This window comes from Parus major, chromosome 11 (assembly GCF_001522545.3).
Source record: "Parus major isolate Abel chromosome 11, Parus_major1.1, whole genome shotgun sequence".
NCBI classification, from domain to species: domain Eukaryota; kingdom Metazoa; phylum Chordata; class Aves; order Passeriformes; family Paridae; genus Parus; species Parus major.
In genome coordinates this window covers 9,045,076-9,069,443 of record NC_031780.1, presented here as the reverse complement: position 1 = coordinate 9,069,443, position 24,368 = coordinate 9,045,076, and the positions used below count along the sequence as shown (strand labels likewise).

General features: G+C 38.8%; 1 protein-coding gene across 2 annotated transcripts in view; it reads left to right on the top strand.

Moving 5' to 3' along the window:
- The window catches only part of NFATC3 (nuclear factor of activated T cells 3), a 66,034-nt gene extending 46,597 nt beyond the window's left edge, over positions 1-19,437 (top strand). The window contains exons 10-11 of one of the 2 annotated variants that reach the window (XM_015640015.3): positions 7,748-7,849; positions 15,960-19,437. In XM_015640015.3, the coding sequence (XP_015495501.1) occupies positions 7,748-7,849; positions 15,960-16,084 (227 nt within the window). In that variant the 3' untranslated portion in view covers positions 16,085-19,437. The remainder of the gene's footprint in view (positions 1-7,747; positions 7,850-15,959) is intronic. The other variant, XM_015640016.3, reaches the window with a different exon arrangement.
- Positions 19,438-24,368: the final 4,931 nt, after the last annotated feature.

The following is a 24,368-nucleotide window of genomic DNA, read 5'->3' as shown; positions in this document are numbered from 1 at the left end:
AGGCCTGGCCTTAAAAGTTGTGTAAAATGTGTTTGGTTTTGATGAAGGGAATTATGCCAGTGTCTCTTTTCTAAAGTCGGCTTAAATGTTGTGATTTGGGGTTTTTGACCATCCCTGGTAATTACTTAATTACATCAGTAGTAGAATAAAGACTTAAGTGTAGGCCATCTGTTAAGTGTCAGTCCCAGCTCCTTGCATAAATGGAGCTTTGCTATTGTTACCTCCAAACAGTAGTAATAAAATTTAGTAAGAAATGTCTTTAAAGACATGGCATAGTAGAAAGAAAATGAGAGAAACCAATCTAGTTGAGCTTTCAGTTCAATTGCCACCTTAATTAAACAAAGCTCTCTTTTTAGAAACACTGTTTATCAATCAACTTAAGTTTATTTAGAGAGGAAGGAAGAGACTGATTCTGTCAAGGACTCGTTGAGGGGAGAAAAGCAAGGCGTTTCATAACATGCATGCAGCAAAAAAATAGCGTTTTATACTTCTGTACAGAGGAGTGAGAAAGAAATCTAATGTTTCAAGTGCCAGGTTAGAACCTACCTTTTCCTCATCCTTCTTCTCTCCACACCCACAAAAAAAAGATGTTGAAACAAATCAAATATAGCTAAATACTGTAGCTAGACTCTTCACAAACTAGGCAAAGTGTTCAGCACTTACGAGCATCTTGCAGTTTTGTTTGTAGTTGTTCAGAAATTAAAATAGATGCACAGTAAAAAGAAAGTTGTTTTTTTTTCTACATCACAAATATTTGTTGCTTTTCAATACAATTTCCTTTGCTTAGCACTGAAAGTACTGCCTTGTTCCCCTGCTGACAAAGCCATGGAATCACAGAAGCTGTCGGAGCCCACTGAAAGCGTAGCCTCTTGCTGATGGTTTAGAGTGCAATGAACATGGGAGTCAAATGGCCACAGCTTAATTAACTTCTGTTTTCAAACGATTGTTGTAGAAAGCTAAAGAATTTCTGATAACTGCTGATTAAACATACTTCATATATGGAAAATAGAACATGGATTTCAAAGCTGAACTTGCCCTTGGCAGCAGCACTGGGATTGTGAGCAGATCCCTGCCTTTCCCTTCCATACTGCTGCCATGCCATGATTTCCTGAGGGTTGGGTTTGGGGCTTGTTTGCATTTTCAATCTGCAAATACAAATCAGATGTTGAGCATGAAACCTGCTGTTCCAAAAGTCTGGAAGGGCACAGTGACAAGAAGCAAAGCTGCTCAGTTCTTTCAGTGTCAGTGAATACTTCCTCTGCTTAATCTGCTTTAAGGAAAAAAAAACATGTTTAGACAAGAACACTTTTTTCAGTAATTTATCTAACATACTACTCTGGTTTAAAAATAATTCTAAAATTTCTTTGTCATGTATAATTGAATTTTAGTTTCTGTACAAATAGAGCCAGGCACAAATAGCAAATAGGCTATTCTACAATAATGTTACAACAATTAAAGAAAAAAGTCCAAACATAATTACATACATAAAATGAGTGTTGATACAATATGTTCTCCCAACTAATACATCAAACCTGAAAGCTCTACTTAGAAAATAGGTTTATGAGGGTTACCTCAAAAAGGTATTTTAGAGGTAAGTAATTAAGGCAAATAAATTGGCTTAATTATTTAGGCAAATAAATATCTCAAAATATAACACAAAGCCAATCGAAAATTTTTTAAATCATATCTGGATTACCGGCCTTAAATATTTAAATCAATAGTCTTAAAATAAACAAAAAGCTCTGTAAGCATAAATTATCTTCTTTCTTTTAAGTAATGTTGTACACTGTTTAAATATGAAAGTAGTATCTATTTCTTTACCAAGAAAATATTTCAAAAAATATTTTACAAAATTTCAGTGTAGGACGGAAGTTTTGCCCCATGACAAAGTTAATCCCAGAATTACAGTGTAGCTTGACAGAATCTGATTTAAAATTCTTAAAAACTAAATCTCAACCAAAAGAAACCCCACAAAACTGGGAAACCCTCACCCACCTCCAGATGTGGCAGTGTAGGTAATAGTTGGATAAATTCATTTAAGTAAGACCCCTGGAAGTGACTCTTAGTGCCTCTTCAGCCAACATTCAGGTGTTTTCTTAAAAACACACCAAAACCCCTTCCAAATCACTACATAATACAGAACTACAAAGCTGCCGCATCCGTCAGTGCTCAAGCCAAGAGCATCTACGTTAGTCTCGACGCAGCATATCCTGGAAAGTGTAACACATTTGCAGCTTCCCTACAAAGTTCAAGGTGTTAGCCAGTGACCAGGTGGAGAATCTTTTTAAATGTTGTTGTATTCCTGTGCCCTTTACCTGGGCTGTGATTGGAAAGGCACATCCTGCCCATGTGTCTGCACAAAGGACACTTCTTTCCTTTTCCCCCCCCATACTGAACTTTGACTCTTCATTGTCTCGTTTTTCAGGAGCTCCTTGTTGATATCCTTAAGACTTTCCTAATCTCCACCTTGAATTTAATTTTTTCCCCCTCTTCCCATCCTTGCACCCTACAGGAACACCTTCTAATTCACTTGAAACCAGGGATCAAAATGCATGAGGTCATATAGATGCAAAATTCAAATTGCATTATAAAAAACATTTGAAACATAATACAATTTCAAAGTAGTATTGTATGCACTACTTTAAAAGCATTCTGAAAAAGTTCTCTTTTCTGCTTAAGATTTTGTAGTAGTCAGGCTGCACAAGCTCAGAAACTTTTTGGGCTGGAACTAAGTAAAAACAGCTTCATGCAGTTTTGTTTGTCCCCTCTACTTTTTTATCCCCCGGTGTGCTGGACCTTTTTTCCCTTAGTATCTTTCAGCAAGTCAGCCCTCTGGCCAACACCTCAGGCTAACATTTCCCTGGACAGACAGTGGAATGTTTAGGGCTGCAAATAGATGTAAACAAGGCAGCTGAAGTGACAGGAAACAGGCAGCTGGTCATTTCTGGACTTTCCTGCATCAATCATCCATACTGGGCTCTGCTGCACACCCATCTAGTAAAGTTTCTTCCTCATTTGAAAGAAAAGCTAGACTCAGACTCAGTCTGGTTATATGGTGAGGCCTAACTAATTTCTACCCCCTCTGTTTTTAGAAGGTGCTCCTAATGTAGTGGTTTACCTATTCCCACTGTCAAGTTTTAGGTTTAAAATTGTTCCAATACTGTTGATCTCAAATTTAATCTTTTGTGGTTTGCAGCTTAGGAGGGAGTTTATGTTGGATTTAATGGTTTTCTACAGTGATGAGATTTCTAACATGTACACCTGTATTTAACCATTTCTAAGGTATTGTTATGCTGTATTCAGCAATTCAGGATGACCTTCTACTAATCCTCTTACATCTTGTTACTCATTTCATCTCCATTACATAAAGCTGGAGATTAGAAAATACAGTATGTGCATTTACTATAAATCATAACTAGAAATCCCCTAAGTACTTTGTGTATATAAGGCAATAAGGCTTCTTTGGAATAAGGAATAATATGGAATAAGACACATTCCGTGTAGAGCTCTAAGCCATTAGCATTCATTCATTTTATTAGTTCTGTGATAACTCTCTAGCTGATAAATTCTCTTGCTGAGAAGTTGAGATGATTCTGATTTTGGCTAGAAGACTTGTACATCTTTGCAGGCAGCTTTTTTTACCATAGCTTCAGCTTAATTTCTGAAGAATCAAAGTGGTGAGTAATAAGAAAATATTGGAGAAGGACTACACTTTGTATTTCTGTCTATATTTAAAACTTACTCATTTACAGATCAGTGTTAATTAAGGCAGAGTCCTGCCACTGGAGAGCTGCAGAAGCACAGAAACTACTGAATGCTGGAGTCTGGTGGAGTGTAGAGGAGAGCAGCTCAAACTTGAGATGTACATCTCAAATCCAAGGTGAATTTATTGTCTCCTGAGTACAGAGCAAAGTGTTGCACCTTGCAGTGTGCCCAGCAAGGCCAAGGACTCTAACCTACACTGTGCCTGGAACTCTCAGAACAATCCTGCACTGAAAGGCATTCTGAAAACTATACCAGTATAAACTGTTTAAAGTTGTGTTCAAACTCTTCTCTTAGCATTCTGACTATTAAATCTGTATTGTCAAGCAATATGAGACAGCAATAAAAAGCAGTCCTGCAGTGAGATGTTGAAGTGATAAGGCAGAATCTGAAAGGTATTGAAGGAGAATGGAAATCTACTTTGAGAAATGTGTGCTTTGAATAAGATAAAGATCCAGACTGAGCAATAGTTTAAAAGCTGAAGGGTGGAGCAGCAAGCAAAAATGAAATGTTTTGCATCAGGGGTTGTCAGCAGTTAAAGGGTACTTTGACCATATCTTCTAGGGGATTCACTCACTGTGCCGCACTTGTGTCAGCAAGGCATCCATTGAGAAGACCAGTTACAGATTTCTAATGTATAAAAATGTCAGCTAAATCCTCAGGTGTCTATGGCCAGCTCTCCCAGTGAAAGCCACAGAACATAACTCAACTGGCTCACCAACTCAAAAAGATTCCGGTTCAATAATTAGTAGAGGTTAGAGACTTCTTCCATCAGTGCAGGTGGCACTTCTGTCCCAAGGTGTGGCTGCTGGCAATTGCAGCAGAACTGGAAGGAGCTCAGTTCACCTTGTGACCCTGGAAAAAATCCACACAGACCCTACAGCACCACTTTCCATTGCACAGCCTTCTAGAGCCAAGGCTTTTGCTGAATTCTGTGTCACACTCGGCTCTCTTGTGTGAGAGGCTGCAATGAGTTGGTTTCAGCAGGATACAGAACTGCAGAGTGTGGCAGCATAGCCAAGCCATGAGCTGGCTATTTGTTACTGTGGCAGGTAGTTGCAGACCTGGTGCTGTGATTCTGCAGGCTCATTTAGTTTTCTGTACAGCTATAAACATAATGTGCACAGGAAAACTATACTCCAACATTCCGTACAGTTAATTTAAAAAAAAATAGTTCTGCCTAGTGAAGTTGACATGAAACATGAAATTACTAAAAGCAAGCCTGGCCTGTGGCTTGCAATGTTCATGTGGGTCTGTGGGAGTTTGCCACAGCAGCCATGGCCTGACGTGTGGGTGGTTTGGTCTCAGAGCAGCATGATCAGCTGGCTGCTCCAGCACAGACAACTGGGGGTTAATTAGAGCCTGGCAGCTTCTTCTGTTTTGTTAGGGAAAGTTGACACTCGCTGGTCATGTGGAGTCAAAACCAGGCTAAATATACTGCACTAAGCAATGTGACGTATTTGCAGGGATTCTTCAAATAAATTCAGCTGGTAGAGTTCTGTCTGGAGCTGACAGAAGGTGTATGTCCCAGGAAATGTGTGCTGCAGTCTGTCCATAGTTTTCCTTGAGGTTTCCCAATCCTTGTTACCTCTGTCAGGAGAGCAATTCACTCACCTGTCCTCTAAAACAAACAATTTGTATCAAACTTCTTTTTGCAAAGTCCACTTTGTGCTACTCACTTAAGGAGCACTGCAGACGATCATGCATTCTAGAATATTTTGGGAGATGTACTTTTCTAAAACCAGTACATCTTCTAGGTTATGTCCCACAGCCCACACATCCTGCTGCAGTTCAGCAGCAGTAAAGGATATACACAGGCTAAACTTTTAATCAGATAGTGCTACAAAAACAGGAAGTTAATTAACTCCTGTAGGAGGAGATCCTGAAAACTAAATGGGATGACTTCAGGAGCTCCTTGGTCTGCCTGTATCCATAGCAGAACTCTAATTTTAAGTTGACTTCCTGCTTTCACCCAGACCAGGTACTGATAATTGAGGGTTTAAAGCTTTTCTTAACCTTTCTTTGCTTAAAGACTGGACAACGAGATTGTTCAAAAAAGTATGAATTTTTGATCAGTTAAACAGATCTACTGGGTGTCATTTTTCTCGATATTTGTTTCAACGTCCTAGTTTTCATTTTGGCTTTACATGATTTGGTTACAGAATGTATTTTAGTAGTGCTTAAGGTATTAAAATATCACAAAGTATAAAGGTATTTTCAATGTATATTTTTCTTGTACCTCAAGTTGTGTCTAATGTGTGTGTGTAGAACAAAATCTTTGTGCTGTATCACACAGTAGCAAAGGCTGTTGCTTTGTGTCCCAAACAAGAAGCAGTGTGTGCCTGAGGACAGTGCATGCTCTGTTCCAGGAGGGGCTGGCTGGAGATGTGTGTGCTGTGCATGGCACAATTTGTCAGGGATTGATAAAAGCAAACACTCACCACTGTCAGCAGCTTTGGTAGTGCATGCAAGAACCTCAGGATCTTGCTAAGTATGAAACTAATTAGAAAAATTGCTCAGAAATGTATTTCCCTGCCAGGACATATAATCCTTACTGTATAAGCTGTGCTGTCTTTATGGTGCAGAGGCTGTTGCTTCATGAGCTAATGAACTCCACTGTTCCCTCTGGAGGCTTTTTCTCAGTGTGTGTTGTCTGCTTTTTGAAAGCTTCACCTTTCTAAAGAGGGCTCTTGGTGCAGTTAATTTGTTTCATCACGAGACAGTTTCCTGCTCGTCTCCCTGGATTCATTAGATCTTTATTTAAGTATCACTTTCTTGCTGTTTCTACCATAATTGATGGGGGGAAATTATCTTTTCTTATCTCCTATTATTTGACAAGAATTTGTCCTTAATTTACTCCTTTCCTTCACAATGGCAGTGGACATTTTCATTGAAACCCAGATAATGCTTTCCACTTCCCATTTAAACACATGTAACTTTACACTTTGAACAATTAAGCGTGAGAAGTCACCCAAAGAGGTAATTTGAGCTGCTTGAATTTCAGAAGGAAGTAAGGGTAGATTCCTTTGTTCTCCCAGGAGTCATCCCTAAGCAGGGCTTAGAAACCATGCTGGCAAAACAAGCGTGTGCCTCTATCCAGAAGGCAGAAATTAGCCAGGGTCCAGAGTAATTTTGTTAATTGCGTTAAAGCCTAGTTGACTAAACTTGCAACACTGTCTTGGGCAGGAAAATAAAAAAACAAATCCAACCTCGTTGTAAACTCTGCACAGCCACTAATCACAGCTGAATAAACGCAGACTTGTTGGTTAAAATAATGAATACACTATTTGACATCGATTTTTCCTCTAGGAAAAGCTCCATGCAATGCAGCTCTGCACTACCTGCAGGGTTTCTCACGTGGCCCAGGTCTGAAGAAGCCACCTGTGCCATGCTAACACTTGGTGTTTTGCCCCTGGAGCTGTGGTGGGCTGACTGCAGAGCGGAGCATAGGCAGGGTGTGCAGGGGGACACAGAGGGGAGCCAGGGCTGGGAGCTGCGACAGCTCCCTGTGCTCGCGGAAGAGGGAAAACGGCACCAAAGGCTTTGTTTACTAGGACTCTCTTGCTACTCTGGAGTTGCTGTCAAGGGCCACAAGTACTTCTAATTTGACCACAGTAAGTAAAGCAAATTGAAAAAACTGGAGGAGGAATGTTCTAAACACGAATACTAAAATCAGATTTAATCAGTATGTATTCATGATGATGCACCTAGGCAGACATCCAAAAAATTAACCTTTATGGCTCTGGCTGCTAAATGAAAAGTAACTATACAAGTAAATATACAAGTTAAGCGATACTGTTTTTAATAGGCACTCTGATAACTTATAAATAGTTACTTATGTCACATACGCAGTGTTTGTGAATGAAACGGGGTATTTAAATTAGTGCTATTAAAAGAAAAATGAAAATCACTTCCTGGTTGAGTGAACTGTAACTTCTTGGTTTAGTCCAGTCAGTAGTTATGTCTGTCTTCTTCTCTGACACAGACAGTTTTATCTCTGACCTGGAATACCAGCCATCAGGTTCAACAGAGAAATGGACTCAACATTCAGCACTCATGTCCAACTCCTATGTGGAAAATCTAGAGGGTGAGTCTGCTTACTGAAATGCTTCAATGTTTGAAATTGGAGCACAAAGGAAAGGGGAAAGTGTTTTAAGAGTTTTAAGAGCTGCAAATAAAAAGCACTGTGTACTGCTGAAGTATTGCTATAACTGGACACCTGTATTCTGAAATACTTGGAGATTTAGCATTTGTGAACCAGGTGTGCACTCATTCAGTAAAAACCTCCACTCAAAGTATACAGAGGTGCCACAGAACTTCCTGAGTGCTGTAGGATCTAGTAAAACAGCAGATGAAGATATGAAAATCTTAAGCCAAATATGGGCAAGGTAGAAGAGTGGCCAGATCAGTTAACTGAGAAATTTGGAATGTTTCTCTTTTTCATAAAGATGAAACAATGTCAATTTAAATAGATAGAATACCGTGGCATGCACCACCAGTCATAGGAATACAGGTTCATGACAAGATTTAGAGTCGAATGTGCAGTATGATTGGGTAAGAATATCTGGATTTATTATTTCAGCTTCTTTACTTCACATATAAGCAAGATAATTATGCACTATGACTCTTCTAAATACTAACAATATTAGAAATTGTTGCATGGTATATTGGTCTTGTTTGTGTTCAAACTTCAGTGGTTTTCACTTTATTACAAACATCCTTAATATGCCAAAGAACTATAATGTCCTTTTTTTTCCAATACATATACAAATACAAATACATTATAAACACTTATAACACGCTCTTTCTCCATAGATTTTTAAAGGTTAATAGCTGTAAGTGTACAGTAGATTTGGTAAAATAACCAAGCTCTTCATAAAACTTTCACACAATTACTGTATAGACTAATCCTAAGTTTGTTTGTGAAACTGAAATAAATCACAGTGGTCTTTTGCCAGCTTTCAAGAAACTTAATTCTGCTTTCCTTACCTATCAAATTGTTGTTAGTAAGGTAAGTAGCTCCTATTTGGGATGGCAAAGCCAGGGAAAGGCTGTACACCAAGCTGACATTCCTGTGTCTTGAAGCAGCAAATCAATTAGTAAAACTCAAGTTACAAGTTAGATTATTTCAGTGTTCTATACTATATCCTATGCAATTCAGAATCTGGTAGGTTCAGAATAATTGTTGAAGAGCAGAAGTTGTTGAGAAATGGAAATTCAGGCTAATAATAAAATAACCCTCAAATACCAGTATCCCCAACTGAAAAATAACACATAGGGTGGCAAACCCCAAATTTAGGCCTGTGAAATATATGCTGACAGGTCCTTTTAAAAAGGGCACACAAGCAGAAACCCAGACACAGAGAGAAACACATTTACACACAAGTGTTAGCATTTGACAAATGCAATTGAGAAACATGGCATTTTTTAAAATTTAAATAATGGGTATTTTATACTGCATAATGTAGTGTGGTATTAATACAAGAGATAGGATCACAGGAGGAAAGTAGGATGGTTTTGTACCTTGAAGAATGCTCAGTGTCAAATTAGACAAGTTAACTATATCCACTGCCAGTACAGAATTCTTCCAGAGCCAACTTTCAGGCTTAAATTAGGAAGAGCACAGCTTCTAAATTCTACTGCTGAAGAGGAGAGTGACTATGACTGTATTGTGCTGCAGGAGATCAGAGCATCTACAAAGGCAGGAAATAACTAATGGAATACTTGAGTCATCCTTTATAGAAGGGGTAAATGAGATGACTGCTTCAGGGGGTACCAAATCATGAGGAAAACCCACATGAGGAAATATCTCTTTATTTGGTTGAAAGGAGTGTATAAAAACTTTTTGAAAAAATAAAATCATGTTTTGGAGCAGTTTCAGTATCACAGACTGTGACAAACTTGAAAAGAAAAAAAAACGGGTAGTTAGAGAAAAAGTGGAAATTAGAATAAGGGAAAGAATAAAACCTGCACTCATCAATACAGTGTTAACTATTCTCATTTAAAACTGTCTTGAATTTAAAATGGACAGTTCTATGAAAACTTTTTCAGTAGTGTTAAAAGTAGTCTTGAAAGGGAGAATAAATGCTAGGAATGTCTAGGGAACAGCAGAGAATAAGAAAATGCTACTCCTTAGGTCTGTTTTGTGGCCACGTTTTGTCCCTGATGCCACAAAAGAATTAGATGAATGCCTGTTGTTGGATCTGCTAGAAGAACTCTGCAGCCAGAAAAAGGAATGAGGAGAAAATGCCAATTTTAATAAATGAGTGGAGGGCACAGAAAAGGTAATGGAAGATAATTCCTGGAGAAGAAACCAGTAAGTGACCACCAAGTAATCCTGGGTTAAGTTAAGCACAGCTAAAAAGCATTGCTACTGCTATAGGGAGTTAAGCTTTGGAATCTGCTGTCACAGAATGTTGCAGTTGACAGAATTTTGCACATACCTTAAAATACCACAGGGAGAAAAATCCAGATTGGACCATCTGGTGCAAAAGACACTGACTCAGGAACTCCCTGGGAAAAACACATTTTGGAGGTTGGTGGAACACCCTGGGGAGGCATTGTTATATTTTACACGTCTCTGCTCTTGCCCATTGCAGCCTAGTGGTCTATAACCTGAACTGGTTTGCCTGAAGTTCTCCATGGAGGTTTTCAGGCAATATTTTTGACTTAGAAAAACCTAAAATGCTTGGCAACTGCCAATAAAGAGATTTGCTTGTCCTGTAGAAAGTAGATTAGTGGCTTCCAGCAAGGAAAAATATTTGCATTATTCCCTGAAGGGACTGTTGGTTCAGGAATTTCCTTTTCTTATATTCTTATATAAAATATATATGCTTATATATTTTTCTGTTTTCCTTTGTGCTCTGGTACAAAATATTTGTCTTTTAGTACAATGAGAGGGGGATTAGATACAGAGCAATTAAGAAGCATGTTAGTTTCTGCTTTGCATTTGATTAAAGTAGGTAATGCCTTTACTTTTGATACTAGAACTTCAAAATGCCTTAAGAGAACTTGTTATTCTAAATTCATTGTTGGAGGGGGGTTAATTTATCCAAAACAATCAGGAATTTATTATTAGAAGCACCAGCTTTCATGATGATGTCATGCTTTGTAACACAAATCAGACAGGTTTGTTCTGTTGCAATCAGTGAACATGGATCACTTTCTTTAGGTGGGAATTTCACCAGAGGAGTTGGTCAGTGTTGGGACAGCTGATAGGATCAACACTCATAGCTCTGGGTGTCACTCACTGCACAAATGGCTGAGCTGTTCAACCTAACTTTAGGTCTTAAAACTCTGGATTGCAAATTGCAAAGTTTGAAGAGCTCATCCTGAGCAGTCTGGCTGTCAGGCTGTGGCTTTGTCAGCTGTCCAGTGCAAGCCTTCAGTGACCAGAGGCAAAGCCCTCCCTCGGCCTCAGGGGCAGGGGAGGCCTTGGTGCTGCAGCTGCTTCCACTTGTGCAGTGAGCAAGGACTGCAAACAGGCAAACAGAGCACAATGGGAAATGAAAACCATGGGAAGAACCCAGTAAAACAAATCTCTTATTTTACAGCTTATTTTACAACAGATCCAAAAGTCAGAGCTACCTTTACACTGTTCTACCCATACTGATGTTAGGATGCTGCTTCATATTTTTTAATTCTTAGTTTTGTAGGCTGGAGCCTCTATCTGACATTTGTTGCTTTTTCAATGCAGTGTGTCGCTCCTTTTTCAATGCAGCACAGAGAGGGAAAAGCTTTGCAATGCAATATGGCAGTATCACCAGTATTGACCAGGCCAATCTGCTCTGTCTGTAGCAGATATTCTCCGCACCAACTTAACTTCTGTTCTGCACAATCTATTTTTAACTATTAGTATAAATTTGCTAGCCAGCTTACATTCTAGATAAATGTTAAGGGAGGAAAAGGTGAAACTCTTGCATATAAAGTAACAGCTGAAATTCTGAAATCTGGGAAAACTGCCAGAGGTCAATTACATAGACAGAAAAGTTGTTAAAATCATTTCCATTTCACAGCCCAATATTTTAAAAAAAATCTATTTTAAAAACCCACTGTATCACATTTTGATCTGTGCCATATCTGACAGGTTTTCAAAGTGCAGTTATCCATGTTGTATGGAGGAATATGCCACATGTGTGCACAGTGTACTGTGTCCACCCCTCTCTTTTTGTCTGCTGCAGTCATTATTTCAGGATTAGTGACCTGGACTGTTAGCCCAGAAAAGGCTTTGTAACATTTTTGATGTCATCCACTCAGTTGACTTTGATCATCCACAATGATTTTAGGTATCAGTAGGTACCAAATGATTACTAAATATTAGCAAGGGCTCTGTAATGATTTAGTGTGTAAGACATTTCTGGTTCTTCCTGACTTGAGGAGTGGGTAGAGGTCTGGGCTATGGGATCAACACCTGGCACCACACGTACCAAACAGGAAGGGATTTAACTGGAGGGGGCAGTGGACTGAAAAGTCAAGGTCTACTTGCACAACTGTTCATCCAAAGTTTAATGGAATTGGCTCTCTCCAAAGAGGCAGCAAAAGTATGAACTACAAAACACACATGAACCTGCAAGGCACAGGGAACATGAAAATTGCCCTGGAGATCTGTATTGCTGAATCCCAAACAAGCTCGGCAGCCATCCCCTGTAAACTTATGCTGAAGAAAGGAAATGGTATTAAGACAAGGAGGCTTAACAAAGCCATGCATGCTGCTTCCCCAGTGTCTAGTTGCTAATGGGATAACTCTTAAGGTTAAGCAAAAGGAGTATGAAAGCTTTCTAGCTGTATTTTGAGGACAGAGTAGCCCCTGCAGTCAAAACTAGGAGAGGTGGGGTAAAGTGGTTTTTTAAAAGTAATTTTCTTCAGTTTGTAAAGCATCAGCAGTAGAGCCTGAGCTTGTCCTTTCTCAGAATTGTTGAAATTTGTTCCTCTCCTGGTTTGTCACCTGAAGAATTTGAGTTTTGCTAGACAATATTGTAGAAAACCTGTATTTATGCGCATGAATTGAATTTTCAGTTTTAATCACAGACTACTACATGTTGTGTGCTTGCCCCTCATTGGAAGAAGGTGACATGTCATACATTCAAATACTGACCTTTGGATTTCTCTTTTGGCCTTTGATACAAAAAGGAAAATGCTGTATGATTTTGTCTTCAACCTTGTACATTTTTATGCAGGATTTTATCTCCTCTTACTGATTACATGATTTACATTTTAAACTGCTTTAATTTATACCATTCCCCATCAGAAAGACAAGTTCTTATAATGCTGGTATTATATGAATACTATGTGTGCCATGAAAGATTAGAGACTGATCTGAGCTGCTGCCTTCTGCAAGTTCTGCTTTCTGTGCCTTTATTTTTACCCTTATCTGAATAATGGAGAGTCTTCTGGAGTCTGCAGGCTCCCCCCACTCCATTTGTTTGGTACAGAGTTTGAGACAGCTGAAATGGGCTTTCCTGGAAAGTATATAATAGGAAGATGTATTAGGTGAGAGGCCAAAGTCTCTGAAAAAATACCTTGTCCAGACACAGCAGGAAAAGCATTTTGGCCTTTTCTTGAGGCCTACAAGGTGCTCTGGCAGAACACATACTTACTTTGAAAAAAGCACATTTGAATACAGGTTGGTTTTATAAATTAGCACTTCTTACAAAGTCACTGGAACAAGTAGGATTTCTGCACTAGAATACACTGTTGGAATGAAGACATGGTCCTGCATTTGTCTAAGAAATGGTAGATGTCTCTAATGGAAATTCATGTAAACCAGATAAATCTGTATTCACCACATGTTAAAAGTATTGCAAAAAAACCCACTGAGCCACTAAACAGCTTCTTATAAACAGCTCAGTGATTATTTAGAACAAAGCAACGTAAACTAACCGGTAGCTTTAATATTCTACATAATGATTTCTGCAGAAGCTTGGCAAATAAAACCCCATGTGACCAGCTATTGTCCTCAGTGTAATGTGTTTTAAGGAGAATGCAGTGCCAATGGCTACGTGCTGTTCAGTTAAACACCTCTGCCTGTGGGAACTACAAAACAGTGCAGGACAGACCAGTTTGTGCTAATGGTGCTAGTACAGATACAGATCAGCCATCAAAACTTAAGGGAAGTAACTAATAATTTCAAAATACTGGACTTAAAAATGTTATTTTTAATGCTTTTATTGTAGCACTCATGAAAGTTTTAGCAGTACTGAACAGCTGGGCCACTTGATTTGCACAAAGCTACTATTCAGTAGATAAGAGCTGTTGGAGGTCCTTAGAGCAAGCTAATGAATCCCCTGACAGAAGCTGGTGGAGCACAGTTCTTATGAATAATCATCTATAAATTAATATAAAAAAAAAAACTTGTGGGTTTTTTTAGCAGATGTTTACTTATGCAATGTGTTGGCCTAATAAAGATACTTGGGAAAGTGCCCTACCTGCAGTCACACAATTTCCAGTGTCGTAGTACAGTTAAGTTCACTGACTGACAGGTTTTTTTGAAGCCAGATAAATTGCGAATCTTGTAATGCGTGAGGGAATTGGCTTTTCCACAGTGTGTGTGACCTGTTAGAACCTTTGGGTTCAGTACCATGTGTGTAACAAGCTGTCCTTGCACTCCTGAGGAGAAAACCATTGCAGCGATGGAGTCATGGATAACAAACACCTCCTCCGTCACACACAGGGCTGTGACAGGAGGTGGTTTCAAAGCTTTCCCAAGCAGCTTTAAAGAATATAGACACAACCTCTTTTCAGAGTTGGATTTGCTATGTTACATGGACTTCAGCATATTCACAATATTAATATATTTTCTTTCAGAGTCACATAGGATTGTGCTGCCACAAAGGGCAGTCAGTGCTCAGGCTGTTCAGTGCTATAAACACAAAGAGCAATTTACACCACCTGTAGATTGATTTTGTTATGCTTCTACCAGACAGGAATGGTTGGTAGGAAGCAAAATCCTGCTACAGAAAATTAAGGAAGCATTAAGAAAGGTGGTGAAGTGCATCAACACTGTTCTGTAAAGTTACCCAATGGAGAACAAAGTAGCAAAAGCCTGAGTTCCTAATCTGTTAAAATGTTCAACAGAAGCAGCTTATTAGCAGAACAAAATGTTCTAAACATAAGAAGGGTCCTTAGTCAACAAAAAGATCCATTAAATACCTGTTTATAGAAGGTCTGAGAAAACTTATGCCAATGATAAACGAAAAACCTCTCTAATTCAGCCTATTCAAAGTCTTGCTGGGAAAGAGATACTATAACCTACTGCCACTCAGTAATGGGAATCAACAGGACTCATTGCTTCTATGAAATAACAATTTAGAGCTTGGTTATAGTCCAATATTTTTCTGAAATTTGTCATTATTATTTAATGTGATATTTTTCATGTCCATGTAGAATGTTATTCAGTTTTCTTTGATAACATTACCAAGCTCCATTTTTGTAAAATAGACATTTCTATCACTACTTTTAGCCTTTAAAATTATAATTTTATCATCTTTCAGCCTCAATTGCCCTTCAGTCAATTATATAGGATTTAGAGTAAGACTCCAAGATTGTCATTTCTTAATAACATAGGTTAACTTTGTCACACTCGTGGAGGTGTCCGTCATTTTTAAATAGTACAAGTTGATTAAACGTTGCTGAAGTTGACACACATGGATACATAAACTGGCCTGCATATTAGACCATCCTAAATCTTCACTGTAGAGAAATTGACAGATAATGTTTAGTTATTGTGTTTTCAGAAATGCAAGTATTTAGAAAACTGGCCCAATTAATAGGTATATAGTGCTTAAAAAGAATATTTTATTAACCTGAATCCAAGTTCTGAGGAAGTTCTGTAATTGGTCTGAAGGAGCCAAGAGTTGTTAGAGTTACTTGCGCTTGTCACACTCTTGAACAGAAGGAGTTCTGTGGGGAAATCTCAGTTAACCTGACCTGTGCTGTGCCTTTACCTGCATATCATGAATACTCATGTGCTTATTTTCTTCAAGGGGCTTAGGGAGTCTCCAGCATGGATTATGGCAGGACTTTTCTCCCCCTTTGCTTAACTGTTCCTGAAGCCAGGCTCCTCATTCATCTCCTGTTATGTAACAACCTCAAGGCTTAGCCCTGAAAGTATTTCTTTTTAAAAGGGTTATAGTGATGAGTTTTGCCTTTTGGAAAGCATAAAAACTGTCACTTTTTAATATTTCTTCTTTTTTTTATAGTGAATGAGATCATAGGAAGAGATATGTCACAGATCTCAGTGTCACATGGAACAGCAGTGGCCAGCCAGCCTGCACGTACGTGTCCTGGATCTCTGGAGACAAGAATATCTGATGGAATCCAGTAACGGATAAGCTAACAACTCAACATCCATGAAAACTTCACAGTTTCCCTGAGTATTTCTTCATCCTCTTCCTCTTTAGACTTACTGTGCTTCCAACTCTGTGGCCTTTATGAACTGGAACAGTGGATCCTTGCAAAGCCCTGTTAGTGGGTTACATTTTTGATGTAGAGACAGAGCATTTTAATTATAGTTCCTCAGATGCTGTAAAGAGACTTCTTAAAATGGACACACAGAATCTACACCAGATATTTTAACTGTTTTAAAGTTACAAACAAGCTTTGCTTTTTGCATTTAAATAGAATACTTTTATATTTTAAGTGCTTCAGATGTGTGGAGATGTTAGTTTGCTCTTATAATATTCACAGTCCTGAACATGGAAGACGATTTAATGCACATCTTCAGTGTGCCGCTTGCCCTTAGAGGTAGTATAGTTTGTAACTGATGATTTGTAACACCTTTTGGTCCTTTTGGAAAGCCTTTAAAGCTTCTGTTGTTTGATTTTTTTCTAATAAGATCTTCCAGTGGCAAATCATACCTGTCATCTGAAGCCAATGCCACGGAAGCCGTTGTGTATATGAATACTGTAGTGTTTTCTTTCTTAGATTCATAGGAAGCAAAGCCAAATGTAGATCTGCACTTGTTTATAAACTGAAGATGTTACTTGATAGGCTGCAAAAAGACCATTCCATCATGAAAGTGTTGGGATAGAAATTACATTCCAAAATTTAACTTTTATAACTTTGTGGATAATCTTCCTGATCTTTATTAGCACAGGCTCCTTCTTGAAATAGCTTTTTTTCTTAGAAAGTTACATTTGTAATCAAATTTGAGCAGTAGGATTTTAGATTAAAGAACAGCAACGTCAAAGCCATGTTAGATACAGGAGAAAATTTAATGTTTGCTGAGGATCTAAATGTTCCCATTATCCCTGCAGAATATGGTTTTGAAATCACCAATTCAGTGGCATTCAAGTTTTCAATGCAATAAATCATTTGATCACATCTGTATCTTTTATATGCTGTATGCCCAACCATGCCACTTGTCCTACAGAGATGGCAGTTAGAGTTCCTTAAATTCAGGCTGTTTGTAAGTGTCAGTTTGCTAAAAAGTAATTTACTGTGAAGTAGTGGCTAGGCAGTATAATGTGTCCATGCTTAATTGTGAAGGCATGAAGCAGGAGCTACCAAAGAAATATACAAGATTCATCACAGCAGCAGTAAACTCCCTGCTGTGCTCTGAAGATGCATCTCCCTAATCCCTATAATCTGATGAATTTGAAACAATCTGTTTACATCGTTACTTAAGAATCTCTTCCCAATTAGACTCCATGGAGAGGATCTCCCGTGCCTGTGGAGGCCACACACATTTCCCTCCCCCAGGAATCACTGGTTAACAGAATTTCCCTCCATGGAGCACATGGGGTAAAGCAGTCATGGCAAAGGAAGGTCAGCACTACATGGAACCTCAGAACATCCAAGGTGTTCCTTTTAATTGCTCATTTTGGTGAGCCATGACAATCTAACAAAAATTAAGAATTAATTAATACAAAGAATTAGAAAATCAGAAATTATATTTGCATTGGATCCAGTTCAGACAGGTGTGGCCATTTTAGCAGTTTAGCACATAGGGAGCACATGCCCTTTGTAGACTTCAAATGAATGAAAGGGTCTGACAGTGGAGACCAGTGCTGAGTTATAACACCTGGGAGAGTAAGCACAGCTTCTACTGATGTTGCATTTTGGCAACTGGGGAAAACTTTCTATTGAGCCTTTTACAGGCAGAACCTTACACTTGGAGTGAAGTCAGTGCCCAAGGAATACCATTACAGTAGCTGTAATCACATCTCTGTAATAGCTGAATCATGAACTTTTAAAGACCATATATTAAGTGGGTAAAATTGTAATTTTATCATGTACTTCCTTTTAAGAGCGCAGCCTGAGGCTACTAGCTTGATGTTTTATAATTATTTCAAACAACTTAACATAAGGCCACTATGTACCTGCTGGGAATCTTAAGCATCCTTTTTGTGAATGTACTGTTCAGTGGTGCAAATCTTGACATCTGCAGGAAATAATTGGCAGGGCTGGAATCTGAAAAGTGTGATAGTGTAATTGTCCCTCAGCAATGGTGCTTTACTCTGTCCTCTACTCACATATGTTAAAGATCCTAGAAAGAACTCACATGCTCAGAAATACATCTACTTAAATTTTTAACACCTTCAAAACAAACCAAACCACACAATGCTGTAAAACTATGTAATTGTCTCAGACTGTGTGCTGGTGGCAAGGCGTGTTCCAGTTTTCATTCATGTTTTGGGTCTTTTGCATTAACCATTGTTTGTAGGAGAATTCTGACTGAAAAGCTTTTCATACTGTATGGGATTTATGCTCCTTTATCCTGCTGGTACAGACTCTCCTTGCAAGTTCTCCAAGTAGCTGGAATTCACACTGTACCTAAAATATAGGAGCCCAAACAATCCGGAGTTGCTATGCACTAAATTTTCTGATGCCTTTAAATACCTTGATGCCTGTAGACATAGAAATGCTTTCCTATTTAAAAATGAAATTTAAAAAAAATATAGCTTTGGATACTAAAGCAGTTTTGTATTTGCCTTGTAAAAGCTTCAATACAAGGGTCTTAATTTTATTTTAGCTTGTGTGATAACGTAGATAAAGACTGTTAATCTTGTATAATTTTAGTGGTATAAAAAGCACACGATCTCTATTGGACTATGCAAATTTAATTAAACAACAGAACCCGACAACTGTTAATATTTTGTTGGCATCCACTTCCTTGCCCTTAAGTCCTGTCTTCTCCCTAAGAACTTTTCCAAAAATTTTTAATAATTTAGATTATCCTGAAGGAAAGCCTTAATGATGAGGTAGCTTTTCTATAAGGAGGGTCAAAGATCAATGTTGAGGAAAAAGAAAATAAAAGGGTAGCATATTAATCCAGGGGGACAGGGGTGAGTTCTGAAATTACCATAAACTAGCAATCTGAATTTCTGTAGTAAAGCTTACCTGTTATCAGGGGAACTGCCACCCTTTTTAAACCAAAGAATGAAAAAACGGTTTTGTTCTGATACAAAGCTTTGAAACTCTATTTTTGATACTCATAATGGATGTCATTCCTTGAGGTTCGAAAATCGTTCAAATTGAAGTTTTATATTTAAAAATGTGGGACAATAAAGATTAAGTTCTAGATGTTTACAGAGCCTTGTATTGTAATTTCATGTACATTTTGTATTTTAAACATTTTTGTAAGTTATGATTGCAGTGCTACTTGCAGAAATAAAGGGAAAAACTTGCATTTAGGCTCTTAAATCATAGTGTTCAAATAAATAAAAATAATGCAAATACACTGTCATTTATTTAAAATGCAGAACCAGATACAGTGGGAAGAAATTCTGATGCAGTGGTAACCAGCTGTGCCAGGCAGGGACCTTGGATATTCTGCCTGGAAGAATGGTGATTTTAAAAAATCTGATAGTTTGGAGCTCAGATTAGAGCAAGCAACAGTGGACCTCCACCTACGAAAGAAGTGAGCAGCAGTGCTGGCAGAGTATCGGCCTGCAGAATGCTGCTGCTTCCCTATTTACAAGTGTCATTGTTTCAATTACACACAAGATTATTCTGAAAGATTTTTCCAGATGTATTCAAGGGAGTTCATCATAAACAGTAATTTCCGCTCCTGAGAGGATATTGTCATAGGCAAGATGTAGTTAAACTGTTTCTGAAATGAATGTGAAATTCAACGAAGTTTAAATTACTTGCCAAATCCTGGCTGATCGAGCAGTAGAGAGGAAAGTCCCTGTGGGTAAAGTCAGGCCTTACAATATGTATCTCATCTCGGTGATTTTGGTGTTGCTGGAAAGGTTTTTATCTCCCTTGCAGTTTCTTACCGGGCCCTTTGGGTTCCCGTGGGATCCCGGTGAGGTGTGGCACCGTTCCAAACCGAAGACGGAAGCAAAAGCTCCGACCTTTGGCTGCCCATGCTCACCTGCCCGGGAGAGAGCAGGAGCAGGGATCACGGCTGGCAGGGACGGCACGGCCAGGGTGGGATTAGCCTCCCCCTCGTGTCCCGGCCCATTACCCTCAGCACTTCTTTTAGCTATAAATACACCAGAAAGGGGATGCTCAAGTGCCACCAACCGAATGCACGGTAAATATAGCCGAGGTTTAGTAAAAATAGCCCCGGCAGTTTGAAAGCTGTTCACATGTTCTGTAGGGTGATTACCCAGGGTATAATTAGCACACACCGACACCAGCAATAAGCCATTGACTGCGTCGCCTTTCGCGTCAGTTCAAGTCGCCTTTCAGACGCAAATGGCTGGAGGCTGCTCCGCCGGGGCTGATGGGGTGGGACGGGAGAGGATCGGCAGTCACGCCAGGGCGGTAGAGCTCAGCACTGACACGCACGGCTCTTGTTGCACAGACGAGACTTTATTCCAGGCAGGGTGAAAACGTTGCTTCTACCTTGCAAAACGCTGGTTTGGCATTTCAGGTAATCAGAGAGAAAGAATGTCCTGTTAAAATCAGTTCCTTTAGAAGAGTAACCAGAAGTTTGTTCATTTAGGACCCAAACGCAAAAGAAATACTGGCAGAAATCAAGGCCTTTTAATTTTCATATTGTAGCCAGTATTTCCTTACAATATTCTACAGCATTACTTGTGCTGTCTTCTTCCTGCTGCTTGTTTCTGGACCTCTTTCCCTGCCTAACTCAAAATACCACTGTACGGCCTGAGTCCACCATGTGCTCCACTGGACTGAGTAAGGTGAGGACTCGGCTGTTTTCTCCCCACCTTTTTTCTTTGCCCCTTGGCTTCAGTTAATTTACAAGTTGATTTACAAGTATTCAGGAACTAGCCACTACTGTAGGGAGTGAAATATTAAGGTATTAAAAGGCCATGGAGAAGAAAAAAGGATTTTCAATATATTTAAATTCGTGCACAGTTTTGCATACAGACTTCTCTGGTAAAGGAAGTTAATAGTGAACTTTATTCTGCTTGCTAAAAGGATAATTTTTATCAATCAGTCATTCTTAACACAAAAAAAAAAAAAAGCATTGTCATTTGTAGAGATCCTCTAAGAAATTATTTTACAATAACCTACTGTTATCTTTGTTAACATCTGCTACATGAAAAAGAAAACAGAAGGAAAAAAACAGATACAGAAGAAATAGAAAAAGCTTACTTTGCAATGACTTGGATGCTCCATGGATCTTGCTTTTGAAGAGACTGATCCACTAGAAATGTCAGGCTATACAAGTTCTCAAGCTGTTTCTGCAGATGTAAAGTTTTCATTTCTTTGGTGGTTTTATTACTAGGAACTAAAAAAACCAATACTTATCTCTTCCTTCCTGTCACTGCTGTGACACCTGCTGGTAAGAGCTGGAAGAATGTTTGTAGTGCTTGTTCTTTTCTGTAATTTTTGATCAAAGAAAAGTGATGCTCCTAAAGAGGACTTGATATGAAAATATTGCTTGGGAATGCAGTGCTGGATAATCACTGGTATCATATGAAGTCAATTGGAGGAAAAAGGGAAAAACTACTCTTCCAAGTTCTTGTGACAGTGGAATCATAAATGACTGATGACTTAGATTCTTCTTGTAATGAGAAGCAGGAAAGACAAGGAAGGAGCATGCTGAAAATCCTGGTAGTTGGGAAGGCAAGTATTTTCTAGAAAATAGGCAATTATAAAAAACAATAACCACTCTACACATTAACAACTGCAGCATCTCTCAATAAACACTTTTCACTCATTAATGACTGTAGATTCTGCAATCAAAGACAAAAGTTCCAAAGCCAAACTTCTCCACATACCTGAGCTTCTGGCTGTAACACCAACATTAAGGATTTAAGCTGGCATAGAATGTTTTTAGGACAAGGGATGAACGGTCAGGGCTGCCTTCCTAAATTTACTACAGCTTGGTACAAAAGGTGTGATTGATTCTTCTCTGCCAAGGTGGCACAACTACTGCAACAAACACAGCACAAAACAGCTGAGTGTTGTCCTACATGCATCATATTTTTTTTCTCTCAGCAATAAAAGGATCTGTTTGTAAATATCCCAAGAACTCCCTGGTGTATCCACCAGCCAAGTCATTCTTGCAATGTATTGGAAAAGGACAAGACAAATTTTTAGCAGTCAGTATGTCTCTGTTTTCAAGTAGGAAATTCTCTAAGAATAATGCAAGAACAGATTTTTCTAGTCTTCCATCATTTGAACAAGTGCCTCCAGAGCTGTTGCATGGCCTGTCCAAAGCACTGGTTTTCTATGATTTAATGAATTAAGGTTTGCCATTTTGAGAATTGCATCATAATAAAGGTGCAACAACCATTTACAAGTCAGAAACAGCTGCAGTTGACAGCAGATGTGCAGATTTCCAGTTTAACTGCCATTGGTTCAACTTTACCTTGTGTGTTTTCTAGGCCGGGTCTCCATGTGGAAAGGTTGCTCACAGGACATGAATCCTCACACCTGCCTGTCACAGCAGCTCCTGCTCAGGTCCTTGCTGTGTAATCAGTTCCTGCTGCAATTGTTTCTGTCTCCAGCCACACTGATCAGCACACACTGTTTTGCCAGTACATGCATTTCTTCATTTCCATGTTCCCATCATTTCTTCCCTTACCAGGAATAAAAATCTGCTAATAAAATCTTCAACAGAAAGCAAATATGAGAGGTCAAGGATAACTTTATTCAAGTAACAGCAAATACCACCCTGTGACATTTGCCTGGCTGTAGTCACAGTAGCTGGAGGAGGAGTGTAAGCCATCAAGCTAATAGGACAAATAAGGCAATACTGAAACTGAACTAAGTGCTACTATGGGATTATTTTTTTCTAAGGATATGAAAAAAGAAGCTATGCCAAGAATGTCATCATTGCCATCTGACCTCACCACTGACAGAAGTTATAATGGAAAAGTTGCACAAACAATGGAGGATATCAAGCAACCCAACACTGGCCAAATCCTGGGTGAATGACATGGTGGCTTGGAGAGGCACAGCCATACATTTTGTGGCTGTCAGCAGAGTTTGCTGAGAGACTCAAATGCTGCTTGCCCAAGCCTAAACTCTTTGGAACTAATCCAGCTGCTAAAATGACACTGGAGACCAATAAGGTTTCCTTAGCTAGAAAGAGGAATACAAAACATACAAAAGAAAGAGAAAAGGGGGAAAAGAGAAAATATTTTGGTAACTGAGCAGGTCTGTCTCCAATTACAGGCTTCCACTCTCACAAAAGGCTGACCTCAACCACTTCTTAGCAGAAAGAAGGAAAATCTCTCACAAAGTTCTTCTTACATATACTTTTTAGACATCATTAAAGCTGCAGAAATCATATTTTAGATAAGCAAGAGGTAAGCATATCACTAGCTAAGCAGTGCATATTCTAATGTAAATTGTTCTATTTTTCTTTGCCATTTGTGCTCTCCTGCCCAGACTCCCACTCCGTACAAAGATTCTGCCTTCATGACTTTGTATCATTTTCACATATATTACACTAAGCTAAATATTTTTTTCAATAGCACATCATCTCTTTGCAGGTCAAACACCATCTGTACCAGACGAATAAAGTGGAATTCTGTCACTTATGGCAAAACAAAAAAAATCCTGTTTGGTTGGAAGGATGTGACTAAAAACAACAATTCTGAGTGACATTAAATATTATATTTAAACAGTAACTCAGTCTTTCATAATCAAAGTAGAAAAAATTTAGAAAGCAATTAAACGTTGTTTTTACACTCAATTTGTAAGAGAGCTTTCAAGCTATTTGGTGTTCTTTCATTCAAATACACTCGGGTGGCTTCACTGAAGGCCATTTTGCAGACAGTAGAGATGTGCTGCAGATGGGCCCAGCAAACAGAATCAGCACTGGCTCCATGCAACATAAAATATCCTCAGGGGTGGAGTTAACAAAAAAGAAATGACATTATTGAGATTCAAGGAGCTCAGCTGTCCTGGAAATGTCCCCCGAGCTCTCAAATTTGTTTAAAACAAGCAGCAAACCTTCATTCAGTGTTACTGGCACTCTCTCAGTCACACAGATACCATCAGGATCCTGCTCTCAACAGCAAAAGGACTTTTTTTAGGATTGTTTTGTTTTCTTCTTTTTTTTTCTTTTTTTTTTAGAAAGCAAATTGCAGCTTGGGGGTGAGGCCAGGGATGTTATAAAATTCAGTTAATGTAGAAATCCTATGCAGTTCTAATTCCCTCTTGGAAAAGTCAGGGTAAGAAAAAAACTGACAAATGACAATTCTCTGGAGTCTCTTTTTCTGGCAAACAATGTC